The sequence below is a fragment of the Aethalodelphis obliquidens genome, unplaced genomic scaffold (assembly GCF_003676395.1).
Source record: "Aethalodelphis obliquidens isolate GAN/ISIS:26980383/991018 unplaced genomic scaffold, ASM367639v1 scaffold8, whole genome shotgun sequence".
Taxonomy (NCBI): domain Eukaryota; kingdom Metazoa; phylum Chordata; class Mammalia; order Artiodactyla; family Delphinidae; genus Aethalodelphis; species Aethalodelphis obliquidens.
The window spans coordinates 24,563,760-24,589,359 of record NW_020837952.1 but is presented as its reverse complement, the minus strand read 5'-3'; the positions used below and the strand labels follow the sequence as shown (position 1 = coordinate 24,589,359).

Here is a 25,600-nt window from a genome sequence, read left to right as displayed (position 1 = left end):
CAGGAAACTAGTGCAGCAGAGCAGTAGATCCCCAAACTTTAGCAAGCCTAAGGGTCAGCTGGGATCTGTAAGCATGCAGAGCTCTAGGCCTTGCCTTCTGAGGTTTGATTTGTTAAGTCTGTGGGGAGGGGAGGTGAAAGGTACAGTTTAGGTATTTCATGTCATTGAATGCTATGTCCCATGTTTTCCTCTCCTATCTCGTTAGTTTGTGTTGTGGGATAGGGAGAGGTAGGAGATAGAAATTTTGTTTAGCTCTTCAGTTTGTTTTTGTGTTTAGTTGGTCTGGGGTTAGCTACAAGGAGTCAGTTCATTAATTAAGCACTATAGTATAATAGTTTAAAGTTTTGCAGTCTTATATGAATCATAGTTATGCAATTTACACACTGTTAGAAATAAAGTTTTTACTCTGCTGAAGCCTCAGCTTCCTTATCTGTGAAATGAGAATGAAAGCAGTTTCCACACAATATATTATGTGAGGATTGCAGATGTTTATGAAGAGCTTAGCTCCATACTAGGCATATGTGTATCTATGTCTGTGTGTACATGTGTGTATGTATAAATTTTCATACTAGGAATGCTTTATATAAACACATATATAACAGAAGTGTGTATGTGACTAGATAGATAGACAGATAGATAGATAAGGGTACAGATATGGAAAATTTATTAGAATTTTATCAGATAAAAATTATTTTTTGTTTAAAATTCTATATTCTGCTTTAACTGACTCGGTGATTAGAGAATAATGAACATCATTTAATATTAGTTGCCAATTATAGATGACATTAAATCTTCATTATAGGCTATAATTGCCAATATAAAGTATTATAAATATAAAATTATAAAATACTATGTCAGTACTCATTGACCTGAAAATATACTCTGTAGGTTTTTAATAATTCCTGCTTCTCGGTTTGTTTCAGAAAACAAAACAAAACAAGGAAACTTACTCTTTTATTATGAAATTACAAAACCATTCTAAAATAATATCTGTTTAGATATAGGGCTAAAGTTACATATAACAATTAATTATTTTCCCAATGCATAATTTCACCACAAAATTTATAAATCATTATTTATCTCATATGCCCACACCCTCTCCCAACCTAACCAAAGCTTTTATTCCTGTCATAGATGGAAGAAACAAGCATAATATTAAAGAAAAATCCTCATTTATATTGCAAGTTTGGAGCGGGGGGAGAGGGATTCCAAACTTTAAAGAAGAAGGGGAGGCGGGGATGAAAGAGAAGGAGGGGGAGGGGGAAGAAGAGGAAGAGATCAAAATCTCAAGACTTGAGTCCCAGGCCGTATTTTCTTAAATGCATTTGTTAATAAGTTTTAAAGCAATTTGGCCTAGACTCAAATAGACATGAGACCAAACACTGATTCTTACACTTACTAAATAGGGACACAGGCAGCCTCAGTGAGACAAGTTCTTTTGTAGGTTTGCTATGATGACTCAATGAAAAATGCAAGCAAAGCATCTAGTACAGCACTGGATAAAGATGGCTGACATTCAACCTGCAGATGAATCAATAAGCGATACTGATACGGCTGAACTCTCAGGTCCATCTCTAAAATTTGATGCTTCTATGATATGATTTCATAATATTTTTTTAATGTTTGAAACATGGCTAATACAAATCAAACGGGCAATAGAATTTTTCAAAGTGTAACCAGACATGTCATGAATTTTGTCTGTGGCTATCCACACAGGTCAGTTTAATTTAATTCATATTAAAATCATTTAAATATAATATCATAAAACAAGTAGATTGGGTACATCTACTGATTTTCAAATAATTTATTTTATCAAAGATATACTTGCCAAATGATTATACTGAGATCAAGTGAATAAGATTCCCCCATTTCATTTCCTTTTTCTATCCTATGGAAGTATTTTTTAAAAACATTGTTTAATCACCATAGGTTTTTAAGCTAAGAATATCATAGGTCATATTTAAAATGGCTTCATATCTTAGTATATGGTTTTCTGAACTAGGGTTTTAAAAACTGCTCTTATTTCATATTTTTTAGTACTGAGTATTAAATTTCTCAGTTAATTTTCTACTAATTTCAAGAAGGGTTGAAAAAGATGGAGCAGTAAGTTCTTTAAAAAAAAAACTAGATTAGTGAGGGTAATAAAACTAAAATTACAAAAGGATTGCTACAAAATATGTTTTCTAATACAAGGTATGATGGTATTTTGTGCTTACTCAGATAGTGGCTTATCAGTGGGAAACAACTTACAGCATTTTAAGTCAAAACTATCAGGATAAAGAACATTCTAAATGTTTAAGAAAGTGGTTGGTATTTAAATATATAGTAGAAATATTAAGTACCTTTGCAATTTTTTATGTACAGAATAAAGCTTAATAACTACCTGCAAAACCAGAAATATTTTATATCTTGTCTCCAGAAAGAAGGAAAAAATTTGTATGTGGAATCTGGTGTCCAACCCAAAGGGAGTTACTTAACTTCAATTTCTACTAACGGCACAAACCAATTTAAATATTGATACTCATAAGAAAAACATTTACACTATTTATTCTATAATATAAAATTAATGTAGAAAAGCATTCTTGTATCTTCAGCATTTATTTAATTTCTGAATGGCAGACCAGATAACTTTCATAAAAATATTGTTTTTCGTTGTAAATTAGACGTAATATATTCTAAGAAATGTCTTTCTTACTTTACTATGAATGTGGTTTTAAAAGCTATAAAGATTGAAAACCCAGGTATATCTATAAGATGAAATATTGAACAGAAACCGTGGTCTTTGGTGTTTCATTAAATCAGTCTAGCAAGTCGGAGTTCTAATAGACTTTAATCAGTCTAATTTCCTCATTGCAGAAATGAGTGAAAACTCTGAGCATTTACTGAATTCTTTTTCCTGGATCATCTAATCAGAATTAGAATTCCAGTGACCACTGTCCTTTCAACATGACACACTTACTCTCAGCACCCCCATGTTATTTCAATTACTTCATTCAAACTTTACAAGTACACAGAGCAACTTCTAGAGACAAACTCAGTTTTAAAAATCATCAGGGTGATACTCTAATCATTTAATATAAATTTCCTAATACTTGTAGTTTATGCTTATTCTCCTGAAGTGTAAGCCTAAATAAAAATAATGAATCATTAAGGAAACTACAAAGTAGAGATTTTCAGTTAGTATTTCTTTAGAGATCAGAGCTCTATTTGTAGGAAAGCATTTGTCTTCGTTAAGCTATCTTTTTCTAGACATTCCAGAAGATGAACAGTTTCAAAATGGCAGGGGATCATGTGAATGGACTAACTTAGCAATATTCCACTCCTCTGAGTCATAGTGCTAGAATCCTGCAGCGTGCCATTTATAAGATTTTACTAAACCTTTAGAGCATTACAATATTTTATCTCTTCCCTATTTGGTTAGGAGCCTCATCTTCTTATCTTACCTAAATAGATCCTTTAAAAGGGCAGCAATAACAAGCAGTGGCTGAAAGAATTAAAACTTAAAAGGACAGCATGGTGATAAAAGAACAGGATACTTTTTCTGTCAAGAATAGTTTCACTGTCTGGATTGCTGTAAACTACAGAAATGGAATAAAGATGCCTGTGAAATCCATGATGGTAATTATTGTGGCAGCCATAACCCCGTGGGACATGGAATCAGAGAATTAAGGGAAGACTAAAACCTAATTTTTCATCTCCTAGGAATAGAAAAGGGTAAGAGGCACAAGTTTTCCCAAAATCCGCATCTCACCAAATTTTAAACAATATGATATGATAGAAAAGAAGGGAGACTGTTGTGGCTGAAAAAACCAGTCGAGCTATTAGAGTGAGGTGAAGGGAGGAAGCAGCGAAGAGGAAGGACAGGCTGGGAACCACACCCTCACCTCTGCCCCACCATCTAATTCTTGGTTTGCAACTATTTCACATGATCAAATTTCCTAACCCCTCCATGCATTTATGAAGATTATTAAATATCATGGCCTAGTTTATTAGCACCCCACTCTAACCAACTGAGCTAACTGGCCAAGTGCTCTAATGGTCTATTTTAAAATAAAGAAAATTTTGTTTTCAAAACAACGTTTCCTCTACGTGTCTTACATTTTTGTCTAAGAACCTTGCACTTGTGCCTCTGCATTTCAAATACATGTTGGGCATTTTTTTTCTGCTATTTTTAATCTGCTGGGCATTCTGGATGTTCCTGGTATTTATAGTTGGCTAATTTATTTCCTCATGTAATCTCACCAGAGTTGTGGCATGCAGCATATATTTTGAATCCTGATACCACCCACCTAGAAATTACTTAACAGGTGTCATCCACATTAGTAACTTCATCTTTGGATGAGGTTAAATATAGTGTTGAATAAGCTCCTACAAACTTAGTTCTGTGTTTTTCAGGATGAGTTTGGTCTCAAACTTATTAAGGAAAGATAGCAATAGATAGCAGTTGAAACTTGGAATAAATATGAATCAACCTCTCAATAATCCTGCTAATAAAGACAAGTTCATATTTTTCTTAAATATGTGCCCTTCAGCCAATGATATTTGAAAGAATTTTTGTTGAATTTTCTTTATCTGCTATAAAATACTATAATCAATGTTTTTTCTTTATATTATAAGGTAACCATTAGAGAATGACATGAAAAAGAGCACAGTAATATTATCTAATAGTCTGAGGTCATTATCATATTTATTTGAATTCCTTCCATTTCTATGTAATCCACTAACAAATACCACCTCTTCAACCAATCATATCCCCTTATGAAAGGAAAGTGTATCCCCATTGTTTTCCAACATTAAATCTTCCACACAGACTTCAAATTTCCTCCTCTGCCACATCCCTGAGGATCTGGCATGGTCACTTATCTCCCCATCCCCCTGGATCCTCCCCTTTCCCTATTGCTTCCTCCTTCTCTGCCTACTTCCGCACTTGCAAAAACTCCCCTCACCTTGACTTCCTCTCAAACTATATATTTTTTATTCATCCTTCAACAGGAAAGTCCTGGAAAGATCATTCAAGACTCAGTGGATATCTGCACCTCTCAGCTATTCTTGAACACATGATCACTCTACAGAAGATGTTTACATGAAGGTCATTAACGCCTGTCTAATTACCAAAACTAACTCTCCTGCCTTCTGGTATACCAACCCATTGACTAGGTAGCATTTGACAGCATCTGCCACATTTTCCTCATCTTACATTGCCCTGTCCCACTGGGTTAGTCCGAGTATGTACTACAGCTCAAGCTACCATAGCTACCCTAAGGATTAACAATCCATATCTGTTGATCCACTCTCTCAGTGATGGGCTCACTTTCTCACCATTCTTTTCACCCTTTTCTGACTCCTTCACCTCTGCTTATCACATACATGTTGGTATTCCTCAGTGTGAGAACCTCAGCTTTCTTCCTTTCTGACTTTACACAGACCTCCTAGAGATCTCATCCTTGGCCATGGCTTTAACCGTTATCTATGCAGTACGTATATTCTAACCAATATCTTACTCCTGGCCTTTAGAATCACATGCCTAATTGCCTCCAATAACTTCCTACTTCACATTCCAATGGGTACATCAAATTCTACTTGTCAAAATCTGAATTTGTCCTCTTCCCTTCTTCATCTTTTAGCCTGTTTTCTCCCTCCATAATAATCATCTGGTTTAATGGTAACTACTTACTCATTCAGGCCAAAAAATCGGGGACCACTGCATAGTCCCTGTATTTTTCATCTCCCATACCCAACTGAAGGCCAACACTTAAGTATTCTACAATGCCCAGAAAGCACCTGGGGTGATCATTTTTAATATTTACATCAAATCACAACACAGCCCAGCTTTAAAAGTCCTCCAAAGGCTCCTCAATCAACTTAGAGTAACATACAAACTCCTTCCTTTGGTCCTACATAATCAGGCTTCCGTCGTCCTCTCCAATCACCTCTCACTGTGCTCAAACCACAGTCGTCTTCTGCTTCTGGAACACACCAAGCTCACTTCCTTCACATTCCTTTTGTTCTTCCCTATTAACACTGTTGCTATTATTTATTTGAATATTTGCTCCTCTGATCCTCAATTGTCCCTACACCTGGTGCCTTATGTGCTCAGTTAATATTGCCTAAATATGAATAGCTGGCTGTTATTCATCAATATACCATACATTCGTACCATGAGAGAACTTCTATTACTCAAGGCTGAAAATAATCCAATAAAGGTTACCAAGTTTGAAATTTAAAAAAGAAAAAAAGACAATTTGTAACTAGAAACAGTAGCAGACCTAGTTTTACCTTACCTTTTGTTATTAAACATGAACGCCAACCAAAGGCCATGAAAAATCAGATATATAAAAAGCATTGGACAAGTAGTTCTATAAGTAAGGACAGTGCTCACTGTTACTAACACAGCACTGCTCGGTTGTTACACAATAAAGAAACAGGCAACATCCTGTTTGGAAAAGATGTATGAAATTTATAAGCCTAGTCATGCTATCATAATTCTCTTTCTTCTACTTTCTTGTCTCAGTTAAAATCTGGAATTTTTATTCATTAATAACATAGTACCGATGCCAATTCTTAAGAACAGAGGCAAAAATAATTCAGCCAAAAAAGTTACATTTGTGTCATATGTATTCTTCTGAATCACCTTATTGAAGGCATGCCAATTTCAGGTTAGAAATTCAACCACATCAAAAAAAATGAGGTTACAACATATTGTGACTCAAAATTCAGTGTAATTCTGACTAAAACTTTTTGGCTGGAAAAAAATAATCACCTATTTTATAACATTTGCATTTCTCAGGTTCTGGTTTTTCTGTTTGTTTGTTTGCTTGTTTGTTTTAAATCAGAAGCAGAAATATCAACATAACATGTATACTAGATGTTGCATGACATTTGGGGGCTAATAAGGAACAGGAAGTAATAAAATTAAGAGAGTCTTATACCCATGAGAATATTTTTAGATTTGTAGAATTTTAGGCACAGATGTTTCAGATAAATATCTAAGGACTGCATCTCTATCTATAGTTATGAGTTTTGAAGGTTTATTTGTTTATTATCTGTCATGAAGTAATAGCTTGGCTATTTATTGAACTGTAATCAGAATCAAATTGGAATGCCAGCAGAGAACATAAGAGTTTTAGTATCCAACATCTCTTTATGGTTGAAATAATGGAAGTAAAACCAACAGTGCTGGGTTTGAGAAATAACATATGATATTCAGGGACTACAGAGCTTTTTAATATAAAGCCTTAAAAATCTTTTAACAGGTATTAATTCATGAATGTGCTCTTTATAAAGTTTGTAGCAATACTATTCTGCATTTCCATATCAGTTTAGGTAGTAAAGAATGTCCATAATTATATGTTATTATCATATCATAATTAGGGTTCATTTTACAGATGAGAAAGCTGAGGCTCAGAGAAGTTACATGTCTTTCCCATCATCGTGCAGCTTTTATTATAGCAGGGCCTAAAGGTATTATAACTACTTCCAGTAAAACTTCAGGAAATAACTATAATTAATTTTAATAGAGTCGTCTTTGTGCCCAGAGTAATTAGATCAGGAAGTTTCCTTAAAACTGAAATGTTTTACAGAGAATCTTTATAGTGATTTTTTTCACAAGAGCGACACAGAGTTCATGACATTGTAGTAGGTCCTTAGAGGAGTGCTTAAACACACACACACACACACACACACACACACACACACACACACACACTCACACACACCCAGACATGCTAGTTAATCACTCTTTAAAAATAAATTCTTTTTATTATTTTGGATTTCAGTTTTCTGACATTAAATAAAGCAGGTCAGTAGGTCAAAACAGTTCATCATTTTTTTCATTCTTCCAGTTTCTGTCAATTAAGTACTCATTATTTTTATTTTAAATGCCTATTCTATGCTAAAAAGAGTTTTGGAGGAAACCTCATCTTGTGGATTTTGGCTGTCATTCCTGATTATATCTGCTGACATAACTTCAGTTAAGGCATTTTGGTTTCATATTGTCCTATAAAATAAAGTTGTGGCTATTTAATTAAGAAAGGGGTGGGTTTTTATCTCAGCAGTTTATTAATCTATTATTTTATTATAAAACTCTAGGCTTTACCAAGTGGTAAAAATAAGAGAGGGCTGGGGGACAGACAGACCTCTAGATCGACAACTTTCTGGAAAAGGCTATGAATCATATCTCCTAGCCAGTCCCTGCTCAGCAAAATTCCAGCAGCCTGCCCTTAGAGTTATTTCCAAAAGTGTTGAAGAGTCAATGTGTTTACATTGGACTTTGTTATGAGCGAAGAAAATACTATTCATATATTTTTAAAATGCACATGGCAACTTTGGTTTTCTTTTGGTTTGGTTTTCTTCAAACCAGTTGTTCAAACAATAAGGCTCCACTTAAAACTGGAAATGGGATTTATTGCCACCAAGACCAGTGTTAAATTATTCAGACATCAGAACAAAAAAAAAAGGTCAAGAATCTGATAAAACATCTGGAGATTGGTTCTTCAGAAGTCATACATATTCAACTGTATTGTTGTTATCACTTCTTCCTAAATTGCACCCAAAGAAATATATATGATAGAATATGATCAAATGGTTTCTTAAACAAGGAGAGAGACATGCAAAAGAAACTTCTAGTCCATTTATAAATGCAGTTAACTCTGGAAGTGAAGACAAGCAATATATTCAGAATAAACATGATTCTTACCATCTGAGATTGACTCCTAGGACATCCATTGATATCTTCAACTTTTTCATTTGCTAAAGCCAAGAAATAAAATAAAAGAGAGAAAAAAAGAACGACATGCTTAAGCCATGAAGTGAAACACAAAAAAAGGAGACTAAGAAAAAAAAAAAACACCAAGCAAAATGCTGGTGCTACATTCACTCTGCCTCCTAAGCCGTGTACAAGAAGACACTCTTGTTAGCAGCCGCCAGGTCCATATGCACAAATCAGGCAAATAAAAAAAAAAGTGAGTGAGAAGGAAGTTGCTGCTAATTCCTTAGCCTGTGCCAAATGACTGCTGGCATGAAACCTTTCACAATTGTCCCTGCTGGATCAGGATATAGTTTCAAGGAATCTCAGAGTGTATGAGTTGCTCCAGCTAACGAAATGCACACATGGGAGACATATGGTTTAATGAAGCGTTCATTTCTGACAATTCAGTGTATGTAAAGATACAGTTCTAGCCATTTAAAAGTATGGCCAAACTGCCTTTTTCAAACATTCTCACATAAACATTTTAATTAAATCATGGGGAGAGCTGCATTAATCTCAGAGACACATGGACCAAGTTCCTAAGCATCCAAATTAAATTGTATTTTACCAAAGTGCGTGGGCGCAGGAACTTTCATGGCTTTTCTCAGAGGGCAGATCTTACCAATGATCTGGATGATTTCTGCTAGCAGCACTCCATCTGCAATGTCTTGCTGCAAATCCTTGATCAGCCGCTTGTGGCCCGATTTTGCCAGGTAGTGGTTGGCCCAGTCCGTGTAAATCTGTTGAACAGAGGGAGGGAAGAAGTGAGATGGGACGAGGGAAAAGAGAGGCAATAAAAATGCTTAAGACAAATGTTGGATTCAAAGGGAAGTTATTCTGGATCACATTCCAGCTTAAGGAGTCATAGCTCCAAAGGAAATAGTTGTAAAATAATTTTTAAACAGCTCTTTCCCCCACTTATCTCTTGTTTCAAAGGGGGATGACTCACTCTTTTTTCAAAACCCGGGACTAGTCACTTGTGACACAGCAAAACTCCCTTCCTGGATGACTACTGAGGAAGCTCCTGTTTGCAAATCAGTTTGAGTTTTTACTCTCTCGCCCCTGGTTCTATCATATTGAAAATAATCTGCCTGTTCTTGTAAAAGGAAGCCACCTGGATTGATTTATACCAGAATCTTACTATAAAAATGTGTGTTTCTCTGAGAAGACTTTATTAAATTTGTCATGTGAGATACTGTATGTGACAATATTTTGGCATCATTTTATGAAATAATTGCAAATGCCTAAGCTATTTTATTTGAACTGTCATATCCCATTTCAGCCTCTTGAAATGCATTTATATAAGAGAATAGAGGAAGCAAATGCAGTTATTACATAGAAATTATAATACAGAATTGAGGAGCAGATTATGAGCCATAAGGTTGGCAATCTACATAAAGTAGAGGTGTCTCTCCAATAACAGATTATGATAGAAGAAAAAATGAAACTGTTCAAAAACTTCACAAAAATAAAATGTTACAAATTTTTCAAATGTTATAGGCACTTACTGATGTAATGTAATCTAAATGTAAGGAAATAAATAAGTTAAGACTTTAATTTCATGAATGGCTCATATGGACATATTAATACATTTATTACAAGGCAGACTATAATATGTGATATGATAGAAGAATGCAAAATTTGAAATGAGAATAGAGGAGGACAATTAACTGAGAAACATACACATAAAAATGTATTATAGAAGCACTGGAATTAGAACTGTAAACATAATAGAACCTAAAGATAGGAAGTGAAGGAAAGGGCTCTCCCCACAGAGGGGACAAGATACAGAAAGGCAGAGGAAAAAAGGAATCAAGGGCACAGTTGTAAATTATATAATTAAGGCAGGATGCCTGAAATTGTGACAAATTAGATTGGAAAGGTAAATTGAGCCTTGTAGTCATGAGCACTGAGTGCCAAGCAAAATGTAAAAAAATGCTTTTTTTATTTCTAACAAAACTAATACATGTTTTTGTAAAAATGAAATAAAATAGAAGTGTAGAAACTGAGAAATGGAGGTTTCCCCACAACTTGCAACCCCACCCACTTTTGAATAACTTGGTATAAATAGTTCTAGAATTTTTTCTATGCCTACACACTTCACCACATGACACAATATTACACACACATACACATACTCATGATAGAACGTGTAACCAAATCTAGCTCAATTTTACTTATCACTACATTTTTCAGTTTTTTATGTAACAGTATTTTAATAACACTTCTAAAACCATTTTGCATATATTTTCTCATTATTTTTGATGTAATATTATACATAATATCAATCCCCTGTTGAAGGATATTTAATTTTTTAAAAAATGTTTCCACTGCATCTAAATTTGTAAGATACATCTTATATATGTATCTTGGCACATTCATATACTAGTATTTTTTACAGGACCAAAACCTAAAAGTGGGACCACTAAGTTTTTTTAATGTATCCTAGGTACAAACATTCCAAAATACAACATAGAAGAAAAAGAGGGTGTTTCTTTATTTTAGAAAATACAAAGTGATATCTTAATGCATATGTAGTGGTATTAAGTGTCCTGAAAGACATAAATAATTTGAAGCATCCTGTTGCATAAGAAAAACATATATGACAGCAACACTACATCTTTCTCCATGTTCATGATCTTCTTTATACTGAAGATATTAAAGTGAGATATTAAGTGATATTAAGTGAGAAAAATCACTTGCACAACTGTCTCCTGAATTAGAAAACAAACACATGATTTCTAGATAGACACTTTTATTTGGTGATCATTTTCCTCAAGATTTTAGTCTGCTTGTGTTATTGTAAAATTTTAATTTTATAAGGATTTATACTGTTTAGAATATAAAAAATTGAGCACTTTCCCTTCATCTACACATCAACCAATGATAGCATTAATTGTTTGGTTTCTAGTAGAAATTTCAGGGCAAGCCAGGCTTGATTTGTGCCTGTCCCCTAGGCAGTGAGTTATAAGCACCAGTTAATTGACTTTAAAGGATCCACAAAGATGAAGAACATGAGTTCTGTAGTCAAGCAGACCTGGCTTTGAGGCCCAGCAGACTGCTTGCCACCCCTGGGACACTGAACAAGTTGCTTATCCTTTCTAAACCTGATTCCTCATCTGAAAAATAAGGGTAATAATAATACTTACATTATAAAATTGTGTCAGGAATAAATAAAATAGCACTTGTAAAGTGCCTGTCACAGAGTTAGCCCTGAAAAAAGGTCTGCTGTTATTATCATTTTATGGCATCTAAGTGTTATTTGCTATGATGGCTTTCCAACAAATATGTGTTGATGTTATCATTTTGCAAAGGTTAAAAAATTTGAAAGTATTGGCGGTTGAAGACTGGAGAAACTGTACTCGTTGCTTTCTTACACTACTCACATCTCTGACTCCTGCTATCTAATTCACTGGGGCCACAGATCTGTCTGCCATCCAAACTCAGAGGAATGCATCCAATTTTAAGGCTGTGATGTTCTCATCCAGGCCTGCAATGCCTCCATCATGTCACAACCTCCAACAAACTCCACGTTGCATGGATTCCTCTTTTTTGATGAAGGCATTAAATTATGGAAAATATATTCATTTAACTTATTTAAATATACACAGAATGGAATGTATTAAAAATAAAAACAATAATACTTTTATTTTCCAAATGCATGTCAACAGTGCCTTAGTCTCTATCCAAATCCCTCCTGGGACTCAGGTGGGAAAACAGATGGGAAACCAGCTGGTTGGCTTCAAGACCTTGTTGGGATAGCCTCTGGCTGAGCTCATGAAACACGTTTTCACTTGAACCAGGATTCCTTCTAGAGGAATCCCAAGCCTGAGTGCTTTGACTCGTCCAGCATCTCTAACACATGAAACTTTGCTCAGATAGTAGCTCTGACTTAGCTGCAATCAGAAAAATCTATTCAGACTAAATAAATGAATTTAAAAACTAAGTCCCATGCACTTTATTTACTTACTCTTTCTAACAGACATGTGTAGAAGATACCTGATTCAAGTTAAATCAGTGATTTTCAAAGGATTATAATCTAGATTAGGAAATATAAAACAATTACAAAGCAACTTATACATATATTTAAAATTAAGTATATATAAACTTATATTTTCCTGTCTTTTAAAAAATAAAAAATTAAATTTAAAAAAGCGGACATATGAACTGTGTCTTTAAGGAGACAGTTTTCAAGCAAAGGACACATGGTATATAAATATATATATTTAAAACTCATCAATAAACTTTCTGTAATAACCTGATGAGAGAAGATACAAACAACCTTGTCAATCATCATTAGAATCTGTTGTTCAAATAAACACAACAGAATGGTGAAATCATGTCCAGATTTTGGATCTGAGCTCCAAAGTTGCCCTTGATTCATTCCCATAAAAATAATCACAGCATTTAACCTCTTAGCCTCAGTTGAATGAGTGAAATGTGTGGTACTTATTTTGTAGGATTATGGCATGAATTATAGTTGTTGTTTTTTTAGTGAAGAAACTGATATAATTGAAAATAATATCATATCAATCGTAAATCAATATTTGGTATTTTCTACAGGGCCATTGAGTGTTTAAGTCATCAAGGTTGTGACCAAAGCTTTAAATGTCATTTACCTTAAAACATCTGAGGAAAGCTGGCTTCAGATGTTTAAACTGCAATATTATGAATATAAATGTCATCTCATGTAATAATTATATTTCAGTTAATTCAGAAGAATTAATGAGATTACATTTACCAAAGTGCTACTTAGAAACTCTAGCACAGTTGTATGTTTAATAATGCATTTACAGTAATTTAAAATAATAGAAATTTAAGGCACCATGGCATACTTTATATTTCATATTTATCAGCAGGGGTTTTAGGACCTATTATGCAACAGCAGGTATTCTTTAAGGAACAGTCTATACGGTTGGAATTTCTGCTCTGCCACTCAATATCCATGTGGATACCGACTGAACATTTATTTCCTCTCAGTGTAAGATTTTTCTCATCTGTAAAATGGCAATAATAGTATTAGTTATTAATGGGATTATTGTGAGGAGTTAATACATTTATACTTTTGGAACATGGCCTTTCACTTACTAAATATTTGTTAAATGTCAAATAGTATTATTAGTTCACATTTTCATATTTACATTAATCATAATTGGTTTATTAGCATTATAAAACAGTATCTTTGTCAAATCCTTAAATCTTAGCTGTCCACCCAAAGGTAGTTGACCTAACTAATTAAGGAAAACTGCTGGAAATTGTAATGATCTCTTAATTATTTGATCCTATAATATTTCTTTTACAGTGCTAATTTGTAAATTATAAAATAATAGGGTCAAATAGAAGGCAATATTCCTGATTTCAAGCTATACTATAAAGCTATGGTCATCAAAACAGTATGGTACTAGCATAACAACAGATAAATAGACCAATGGAACAGAATTGAGAGCCTAGAAATAAAACCATGCATATATAATCGACTAATATCTGACAAAAGAGCTAAGAGCACTCAATGGAGAAAAGACAGTCACTTCGATAAATGCCGCTGAGATAATTAAGATAGTCACATGTGAAAGAATGAAACTGGACCCATATCTTATGCCACTTAAAAAAAATTAACTCAAAATGGATTAAGACCTGAAAACATGAAACCCCTAGAAACAAACACAGGAATAAATTCCCTGACATGGGTTTTGGGAATGAAGTTTTGGATATGACATCTAAAGCACAAGAAACAAAACAAAACAAAAAACAAGTGGGACTACACCAAACTAAAAAGCTTCTGCACAGCAAAAGGAATCAACAAAGTGAAAAGACAACCCATGGAATGGGAAAAAAATATTTGCAAACAGTATAATCTGATAAAGGAATTAATACCTAAAATATATAAAGAAATTGTACAATTCAATACCAAAAATACAAATAACCCAATTAAAAATAGGCAAAGGATCTGAATAGACATTTGTCCAAAGAAAATACACAAAATTCCAACAGGTATAAGAAAAGATGTTCAATATCACTAGTCATTAGGGAAATGCAAATTAAAACCACAATGTGATAGCACCTCACGCCTGTTAGAATGGCTGTTATCAAAAAGACAAGACATAACAAATGCTGACATGGATATGGAGAAAAGGGAACCCCTGTGTACTACTGGTGGAATTTTAAATTGGTATAGCCACTAGGGAAATTAGTATGGAGGATCCTCAAGTAGTTAAAAATAGAACTACCATATGATCTAGCATTTCTACTTCTGGAAATATATGCAAAGGAAATAGAAACACTAACTCAAAAAGATATCTGCAACCCCATGTTCATAGGAGCATTATTTACAATAGCTAAGACATAGAAAAAAACCTAAGTGTCCATCGATGGATGAATGGAAAAAAAAGTTGTGGTACATATATAGATATATAAAATATAGATATATAAGTTTATACACATACACGATGGAATGTTATTCACTCATAGAAAATGAGGAAATCCTACTATTTGCCACAATATGAATGAAACTTGAAGGCATTATGCTAAGTGGAATAAGTCATACAGAGAAATACAAATATTGTATCATCTCACTTACATGTGGAATCTAAAAACAAATGAAAAAACCTCATTGAAAAAAGATCAGACTTGGGGTTACCAGAGGCGGAGGGTGGAGGGCGAGGGGGAATTGGAGAGAGGTGGCAAAAGGTACAAACTTCCAGTTACAAGATAAATAAGCACTAAGGATGTAATGCGTGGCATGATGACTACAGTTAATACTGCTATACGATACATAGGAAATTTGTTAAGTGAGTTAATCCTGTGAATTCTCATCACAAGAAGACTCCCCCTTCCATTTTTTTCTTTTTACTGTATCTATCTATATGACAAGTTGGATGTTAACTGAACGTACTGTGGTAATAATTTCACAGTATATGTAAACCAAACCATCAGGCTGTATGCATTAAACGTATACAGTGATGTATATCAATTATTTCTCAATAAAACGGCAAATGAATAAATAATAAATATGCTGTAAAACAAACAAACAAAAATAGAAGACAAAATATAGACATCATATTGCTTTTATCCTGTTACAGTAAAACAACATCAGAAGATCTACTTTGGTTCTCCATGGAGTCTTAAACTTTTGTTTATGATGAATTTTTTTTTCACTACTGACAATATAATGCACTGCCTTTGTGTATCACAGCAAACTGCTCCTGAATTTTTTAACCATAATTCAGTATTTGATGAGTGTATTACAAGTAACCTGACAGTTATATAAAAATTATTATGACTGTTTTTGTTACTGCATACGCTACACACTGAGGTATACAAATGTTTCAATGAGACACAAATTTATTTTTAATGAGTGCTAAGTGATCAAAGAAATGTAGAGAAGCAGGTGGGGAAAGACACTCTTCAGTCAAGAGCCTATTTTAACAGAAAGACACTAACCTATAACCTACTTAGAAAATATTATAAATGAAGTCAGATGATTTTAAATATCACTTGAGCTGGTTTCAACCCTGCATTTATTTATACACATTAGTTTATCCCCAACATTCAAGGAGTAGTGATATATTCCCGTAAGCACTGCTCTCTGGTTTATTCAAATTATAGGTTTTGAGAAGTCAAATAGGCTCTTCTAATCCACAGCAGAAAGAAACTGTTTTGAAAACCAACAATTTCAACAGTAATAATTGGGTTTTCACATTACATAAATCAGCAAAGGACTAAGCACATAAAAGATAAGCCATAAATGGTAGATTAGGGAAGAGTGACCAGTGATGAAAGTGTTTTTTCCCACAAAGAGAAGAATTAATCCTGGGAAGAGAATTGGAAGGAAGGGAAGGTGCTAAGATTCGACCTAACAGGCTACCTCTCTGGGTGGAGTTTCATAGCATCTGGACCCGAGAAGGACTCACAAAGCATAACATCTACCAAAAGCTTATGGGAGAGCAACCATTTTTTTCTTCCAATTCCTGAGAATCATATGGGATTTTCTAAGGGAAAGCAAGTGAGCCCAGAGAGTATTTGAAATCAGGACAGGAAGGATGCTTAGACCTAATATGGGAAAGGACAAAAAGCAAGAAATATGTGAGCACAGGTTATGATAACTCCAGTCTGACAGACATCATAAATTTCACCACTTACCAGACAGTGGCACTGATGGGCACTAACGGCCCATAAGATGTGGCATCATGGTGCCTTGGAAGTAAGTACCCTTGTTCACCAACCCTCCCCAGACTATCACTTCAGGGAGAAAGATGTACAAGGGAAGGAGAAGGATCTGAAGTTGACTGGGCCTTTTCTGATAGGACTGAACTTTAAACCAGAAGTAACTGAATACTTTGAATTGGGAAAAATAAATTTTCTCCTGCTGTACAGAAATAGAAATTTGAGAGGTGAACTTATATATATATTCTTTAAAAAAAGAAATAGAATCTATCTCTTTGCCTATTATTATTATTATTATTTTGGTCACGCTGCGCAGCTTATGGGGTCTTAGTTCCCCGACCAGGGATCAAACCCGGGCTCCCTGCAGTGCAAGAGAAGAGTCCTAACCACTGGACCGCCAGGGAATTCCCTATATATTCTTTTTAAAAGCTATAATTTTGTACACCTCAGTGTATGATTCAAAAATCCATGAGTGATAGGCAATGTTGGGCGAAGGAGATTAGAAAAATTACAGTATGGAATTAAGACCTGAAACATGCTATTTTTACTCAGTTTGAAATTTGATCACAGACTGGATCTTCAGTTGCTATCACAGAACTGATATGACCAAAAGATCCATGGAGTTCAATGTCATGACTCTTGCAGACCTTCTAGAAATCTCCATACTGAGGGCTATGAGGGACTAGTATAAAATGAACCCATTAAAAGCTTTTGATAATATAAACATCATCACAATATAAGTAATAGATTCACCAAGTAAATGGTTCAACTCAGCTAGTTTACTTCTCAGTTTTTACATCAAGGAAAATACCGTTAATGAAATTTTTTAAAAAATTTCAAGTTTGAAGGTTGATTAAAAGTGAATATTGATGAGTCAGCAACCCCAGAAAATCAGAAGAAGGTCTATGAAAGCAGGTAGATTCTAAAGTAAACATAAAATAAACTCTAATAATTTCCTTTTGCTTTTTTTCTTTATTTCTCACACCCAATCTCTGACCCAGTTCTGTTAATTCTATCTCCTTAATATCTTTTGACCCTTCGGCTCCATTACTGCTGTAATTATTCTGGTTCAGCTTTTCATCACCTCTCACCCAAATTACTTTAAAAGTCCTACAAACTGTCTCTAAATTAGGCAGGGTATGCACTAAACTATTCTATACACTATAGATAGGGACTGCTTTAAAATGCAAATCTGATAAAGTAATTTACCTTCCTACCTAAAAATCACAGGATAGCTCCCACTTGACTTCAGAACAAAAGTTTCCTTATGAAGCCAATTTACTCCAGTTCTTAAAAGTGAATTTGTTTAGGGCTTCCCTGGTGGCGCAGTGGTTGAGAGTTCGCCTGCCGATGCAGGGGACACAGGTTCGTGCCCCGGTATGGGAAGACCCCACATGCCGCGGAGCGGCTGGGCCCGTGAGTCATGGCCGCTGAGCCTGCGCGTCCGGAGCCTGTGCTCCGCAACGGGAGAGGCCACAACAGTGAGAGGCCCGCGTACCGAAAAAAAAAAAGTGAATTTGTTTAAAGAAAAATGGCCAAAAAGAGAAAAAAGAAAGCCACAACTATGAAGGTCCTAGAAGAATGATGAAAGAATGAGGAATGCCATCCAAAAGGATGAGCTTTGACAAGCAGAGAGAAGGGGAAAGCATATTCCATATATATATATATATATATATATATATATATATATATATATATATATAAAGAGGGATAGTGAAACTTATTAAGGGGCAGAGGTGTATTTCATATTCTGAATTCTGAATCCATTTGGTCTGAATAATTCCATTTGGTCAGAGCACGGGGAAGAGGCACATGGAAAAGCTAGAGAGAAGAGGACAGGAATGAGGCAGGGGTCCTATGTAAAGTAAAGAGGGCTGTATCAATATTTTAGGTAAAAGCTTATTTTTATGTAGGAGGCATAAAAATGACAGATATGGCTGTATTTCTAAACTCTAGCTCTGGTGTAGCTATGAGGGACAGAGAAAAACAGTAAAGGGAGACTGCTTAAGAGGCTAAGGCTTAAGATGTAAGACTCCCACTTTCTGGATGGTAAAATGAAAACTTTTCCACCCTGTATTTTCTAGGAATTCTCCCTTAAGACAGCAAGAACAAAAACCGAAGGCTCAAACTCAATCTCCTATGACTACAGTATATGAATATGGAAAGCAGCTGAAAGAGTGATACATGATTTAGCAAAGAGGAGTAAAGGAACATCAAGCCCACAGGAGCCTGCGGAGGGAGACATCAGAGCAATGCAAAGAGATTTTCCCATAGAATCCCAGAACAGCTCAGGAAGTGTGGGCAACAGACCAAGTGGAAAGTTGGGGTGGGGGAAACCAGAGACAAGAGCTACTTTACCTCTCCCTCATACCATCAAGAGGCAGGAACTACAGACCAGGGAAAATCCAGACTAGAGATATCAGTCAGACAGGAGGGTGGAGGTATAGGAATGAAAATGAGGGATTCAATGAAATTATGCATCCTGATACTGAGACTCCAGCAACTGTCTTCCTGTCCTAGGTTCTTTCTCCTTCAGAAATGCAAGATTATATCTGCCCCATCCGCATTCCAGCCAGAAATGGAAAGTCCTTCTCGGACAACAATTACCATCCCTAAGACCAACAGACATCATCATTCAAGGTACCCAGTGGATCAACCAGCTGGCCAGTGGATGACCTAGAGTGAATCCCAGAGGACACTAAGAAATGTGTGGATGTGTGAACATAGCTTTTTAGTGTCTCACACTTGATACATGCAGAGTTGAAGGTTACCATACATTTGATGAAATCCTCTAAAATAAAATACAGACACCAGATGGGTAGATAAAAAAGAATAAAACAGTGTCAAAGGCAGGAGTAGAATAAGACTTCGTTATAATGTTGGTGTCTACCACTTAATAGACACCCAAAAAAGCCTGGCTCACAGCCTTTTGGTCCATCTATACACAATCCATAATATATACATGATATACATGATGCCTTCATTTTTAGATTTTAAGAAAATATAAATATTTCTTAATTCTTAAAAAATATTTAATTTTTGGTTACAAAAAAGAAAACTTCTTAATGATGATTAGTATATCAAAATTCTGGTCCATGTCACATATATTACTAATAATATATTCCATGTGAAGGGATCACCAGTCTTAAATAAATGTTAAAATTCATATACATGCAAAAATATCACTTTCCATTATTACTGCATTTAACCTTTCAAGTTCTCTGAGAGTTATTTCCTACCTGAGAAAAGAATATACCTTGGCTGCCTACTGTACTTATTTTGACCGTAAGCCAGATGGAGCAAATAATCAACATCAATATTCTCAGCTTTCATGCTTGCAACCCTACCCATCCCAGTGACACTTCCTTGGCACACAGCTGTCAAATGTACCACTTGATTCAAGTTTCAGATTTTATTGAAACTGAAATTATATTGATATTTTCATTTACAACTGCATTTATCTGTTTAAATTTATAGCCCAAATGATTAGCTTGGAATGTAATAATATCTCCTTTTAGGCATACCTCGGAGATATTATGGGTTCGATTCTAGACCATCTAAATAAAACAAGTATCTCAATAAAGCAAGTCACAAGAAGTTTTTGGTTTCCCAGTGCATACAAAAGCTATGTTTAAACTATGCTGTAGTCTATTAAGTGTGCAATAGCATTATGTCTAAAAAAAAAGGTACATACCTTAATTAAAACATACTTCATTGCTAAAAAATTCTAACCATCATCTGAGCCTTCAGCAAGTCGTAATCTTTTTGCAATAGTAACAGCAAAAATCACTGATCACAGATCATCATAACAAATGTAATAATAATGAAAAAGGCTGAAATATTGCATGAATTACCAAAATGTGACACAGAGACACGAAGCGAGCAAATGCTGCTCGGAAAGCTCAATGCAGGGTTGCCACAAACCTTCAATTCATTAAAAAAAACCCCAAAACAAAAAACGCAGTTACCTGTGAAGTGCAATAAGGTGAAACAATAAAACGAGGTAAGCCTGTATTTTCATATAGGAATAAGAAATTTTTAGATGAGCAGAAACAGACCTAAATGTAATCTAAAAGGAAAACAAGAGATAGAGTTTACTATGCTAACTACAGTATTCCTGATTTTTTTTTTTTTTAACCTGCAGTTTATTTGTAGGGAAAATAATGAAACCAGAATACAAACTGGGGCATGCATAATCAAATCAAATCAGCCAACACTGATTGCACAGCGCTGTGCTGGGTACTGTGGCCACATTAAAAAGGATAAGACACATAGTTTGTCCCTGAGGAGGGAAGGAAGGACTGGGCAGGGAGCAGCTTAGCCAATTTTGAAAACCCACCAGGTGTTCCTTGCAATGATGATTGCCTCGTCTCTCTCCACCTTGCCTATCTGGTGACATTCCAGCTACCTCGATCTTTTTTCCAAATCATCACTCCCCACACGCTTGTGAAGACTCCCTGGCATTTATTTGCGGTCACATATGTCACTCTCTGATCCTTCTGACCACTCCAAATGTACTGACTGTTTTGGTTTTTGAGTCATATTTTCTCCTCTAACCATAAGTGTCACCATCATCCTGGGCAATTTCCTCATCAGTGGACAATCCGATAAACACTCTGCCAGAAATGAAATATATAAAGAACCATCTACCCTGTCTTAAATTCTCAGCGCTTTTTAATGATCTTTTCTTCTACAGAGAAAATGACACTTTGTAAATTTCTGAAAAAGGTGTTGGATATTATAACCATACAGTACAATTCTGGTACTAATTTAAATTTTTTTCACTTAACTTCAATCGCATTGCCACTGCGTTTATAGAATGCTCTATGGGGAATCCATCCTAACTGCTTGCAAAATTCTAATAACCCAGGTGACAACATGTGTTAAAACCTGCATATTAAACTGTACCAAAGAGTATTTTAGAAAACCAGTTAAGAGAACTTAGTTACTTCTCATACTTTTCTAGGGGGAAAAAAAAAGCATGATACATGAAATTCTTTTACCTTCTTTTTATCTCAGTCTGATAATTGATGTAAGTTAAGTTCAAGGTAAATATTAGCAACCGTCCTTCAAAGAAGAAATAATATGGCAGAAAAATATGCGTAAGAAAATAATATTAATGAAACACAAAGGTAAGAGAGAATAAACCTTGATTAGTCTTAGCAATTCAGTTTCTAGGCTTCTGACCTGGGAATTTCCACTCACATACCCATAATTAACAGTGAGGAATTGACTGTTAGAAACATGAAGCATAGACCAGCAATTTTCAAAGTATGGCCCCTGGACCAACATCATCAGAGTCATCTAGGAACTTGTTAGAAATGCAAATTATCAGCCCTCACCCTAGAACCACTGACTCAGAAACTCTAAAGGTGGGAACAGTAATCTGAGTTTTTAAAATTCTCCAGGTGATTTTGATGTATGCTAGCTAATATTTGAGGACCACTGGCATAGACAATGATGTTCACACATAAAAATGGGTTTATTTCTAGCACTTTAAACTGTGTTTCACTGTAAAGAGAATGTTATTTCAATGTAAATTAAAAGTAACAAAAGACTCACAGCTTATATAGTATTTTCCTTTACCCCCTAAAATTCTCCTGCTACCAAAAAAACCCCCCAAAACCAAAAAGCACCTCGCAGTGAGCCCAGAAAATACTGACTGTAAGTGCTCTTTGCAAACCATTCATTCTTATGTTAAAATATTAAAATTTTTAGTAATAAAGGTAGGTATCCATTTCAAAGTTTTATCAAGGTTAAAAAAATCTATTTACAAGGAGGTGAACAACAGGTGGTTTCTATTTACTTAGGCTAAAAACATAAAACTTGGAAGCTGAGAGAGAACACACTTCCTGCTGTGCTAAAAAGCTGCAATGAAGAGCAATGGAAATAGAAATGCATCACCCCAGGGGCACTGATACATCCATCCAGCCACTGCTAGTCTGCAGGAGTGAAATTTCTGGGGACAAAGAGAGACTTTTAAAAATATTTGTTTTCTTGCCATCTTCTTTTTGTCGTTGTTACATGAATTCTAAGCAAACACAATACATTTTGGAAGATTTTGTTGATCCCCATGGGGCCATATCCTATTTTCATAAATATTTGAAATTTTTGAAACTATCATGCATTGTAGTATACACGACACATGGTGATATGTGCCATGTAGTCTGCTGTTTGCTGAGGACACTGATGGATCCAATTTATATTCCAATCAGACACAATTATTTATCGGCTTCCTGCAGGTGGTTTCTCTACAGTGACATGCTGTAGCTCCAAATCACCACAGGTAGGGGCTAGAGCCACATAACTCCAAGACCATCAGCTGGAGTGCATCTACTGTACAGCTCTGTCCTGCTGCAGAGTAAACCTGCTCACCTAATTGGACAACCACACTAGTGGTCTCTTGACCCCGACGAGAGCACCAAGATTTTAGAAGTCATCACATTGACAATCACCATAAAAATCTCCAAATTTCATTCTGAAATCCTTTCATTTTAAATGTACCAAAACAGGTGGACTGCTAAGGATTCAATTTAAATCCCTTATAAGTTATTACACTTCATTAAGTAAAATGGAAAATAAAAATGAAAAAAAAAAAGGCAGACTGCTCACTATATGATTTCATACTGTATTTATACACAAATGCAAGGTAGCAAATAGAAATCAAAGATTCTAATTGGGCCAATATTTCAAGTCCAAGCCCCCAAACCAAATTTTACAATCTATTTTCTTATAAACCTATTCCAGTGATTGAAGTTGTTTCCCAAGAGGATGTGAAACATGGTCTAGAACATTCACCCAACATGGACAACTCAGGAAGTAAAACTTCTCACTAAGCAGGTAAGCCAATCTCAGCTGATGTTGTTCTCTAACTCCCAATCCCTCTGAGAAAAAAAAAATAAAGTTAAATTTTTGAAGGGTTTCAGAAGTAGAGCCTGGAGTCAGAGATTCTGGGCTCCTTTCCCAGTTCTACCACTTACTACTGGATCTTGAGTTTCCTCCTCCTTAATGCAGGGATCATATCCTTATCTACCCTGCCTATCTCAGAGGATTATTGTGAGGATTAACTGTAATAGAAAACATTTGCAAAAGCAAAATATATTATACAAAATAAGGCATCATTATTATAATCCATGAAACATGTTACCCATGAATTACATTTAAAAACATATTCCCCCAAAACAAACATAGAATCATTTCAAAGAACTATTGCACATGCATACTGAGATCAATTATGTTTTGTTTTTTAATTGCATTAATGAGACACAGAAACGAATTTATCTCCACAAAATGCCCTTATCTCGAATTTCTTCTCTGCCCATATCTGATGTATTTCCTAGTCTATTCCAAGAAAGGTCATACATCAGCTATGTATTATGACAATGGATGATTTTTATGAAGAGCTGACCTAACTAGCAATGCCTTTCCAGCCGCTTCATGACTGTAAGTGACCCCACTCCCATCCCTTGTCAGAAAACCTATTACATTTTAGCTACTGTTCACCAAAACTGGTGTTCCAGCTTCCACAGCATAGAGTATCCTCTAGCAAGCAGCTTCTCACACAGGAACTTCATTTCCAGCTCTCCTCTTCTTGCATTTAGGTAGGAAAATGTAGACTTCTTCTCACCAATGGGATGTGAACTGAAGTGATATTCATCTCTTCCCAGCCTGGCCCATAAAAATACCCCACACCGTATTCTCCATCCTTTTTGCCCTCGGTGCAGCTGGAAGTTCATATCTAGGTGGAATATGGAAGCCACATGATGAAAATGGCAGAGCTATCATTAGTATAAGTTCTGAGTGACTGTCCAAAACAAAGCATCCCTAATTCTACAACCAACAAGCAGGAAACACCTTTCACTGTGGGAGTGAGAAATAAACAGCTACTGTGCTAAGCTGCTGGAATCCAGGTGTTTGTTACAGACTGATGTTAATTTAAATTACAGAGACATTCTCCTTGCAGCCGAAGACTCTTCACAGAACAAATCTCCTGTGTCCAAGAATTTGATGATGATGCCAATGGAGAAAAATAGGAAATATTCCTATTTCCCTTCCAGAGACCATTGCCCTGTACCCACAGTCCTTACCAAGGACTTTCTCTTCATTCCTGATAATCTTTTCATTAATTCATTTCATGTGTACCTTTTGAGCACTTATTATGAGCTCTTCATCATTAGGAATGCCTCTCTCTTCCTTGTGAAGCTCTGACCGTGGGTCCTGAGCAATCCATTCAACCTGTTGCTACGGTCCCTGGGATGGGAATGTGGGCATACGTTGGTGAAATTTCCACAACTGGAATCCTTAGAACTTGGTATAACTTTTTTTTCTTAATGATGATTAAAAAGAGAACTAAGAATTAAATTTATTTATTTTTCTTTATATCATCAAATTTATTTAACTCCTCAATGTCACATAAAATGAAGTCTAGACATACTTGGTATTATGTTTCTGTTGGTCATTTTTTTTTTAAACATCTTTATTGGAGTATAATTGCTTTACAGTGGTGTGTTAGTTTCTGCTTTTTAACAAAGTGAATCAGTTATACATGTATCCCCATATCTCTTCCCTCTTGCGTCTCCCTCCCTCCCACCCTCCTTATCCCACCCCTCTAGGTGGTCACAAAGCACTGAGCTGACTTTGTGCTATGTGGCTGCTTCCCACTAGCTATCTATTTTACGTTTGGTAGTGTAT

At 35.3% G+C, this 25,600-nt stretch overlaps 1 protein-coding gene across 4 annotated transcripts in view; it reads right to left on the bottom strand.

Annotated features, from left to right (window-relative positions):
• NAV3 (neuron navigator 3) overlaps positions 1-25,600 on the bottom strand; it is a 592,658-nt gene that overhangs the window by 246,001 nt on the left and 321,057 nt on the right. For all 4 annotated transcript variants that reach the window (XM_027107085.1, XM_027107086.1, XM_027107087.1 and 1 more), the window contains exons 2-3: positions 9,369-9,486; positions 8,696-8,748 (exon numbers count right to left, since the gene is read on the bottom strand). In XM_027107085.1, the coding sequence (XP_026962886.1) occupies positions 8,696-8,748; positions 9,369-9,486 (171 nt within the window). The remainder of the gene's footprint in view (positions 1-8,695; positions 8,749-9,368; positions 9,487-25,600) is intronic.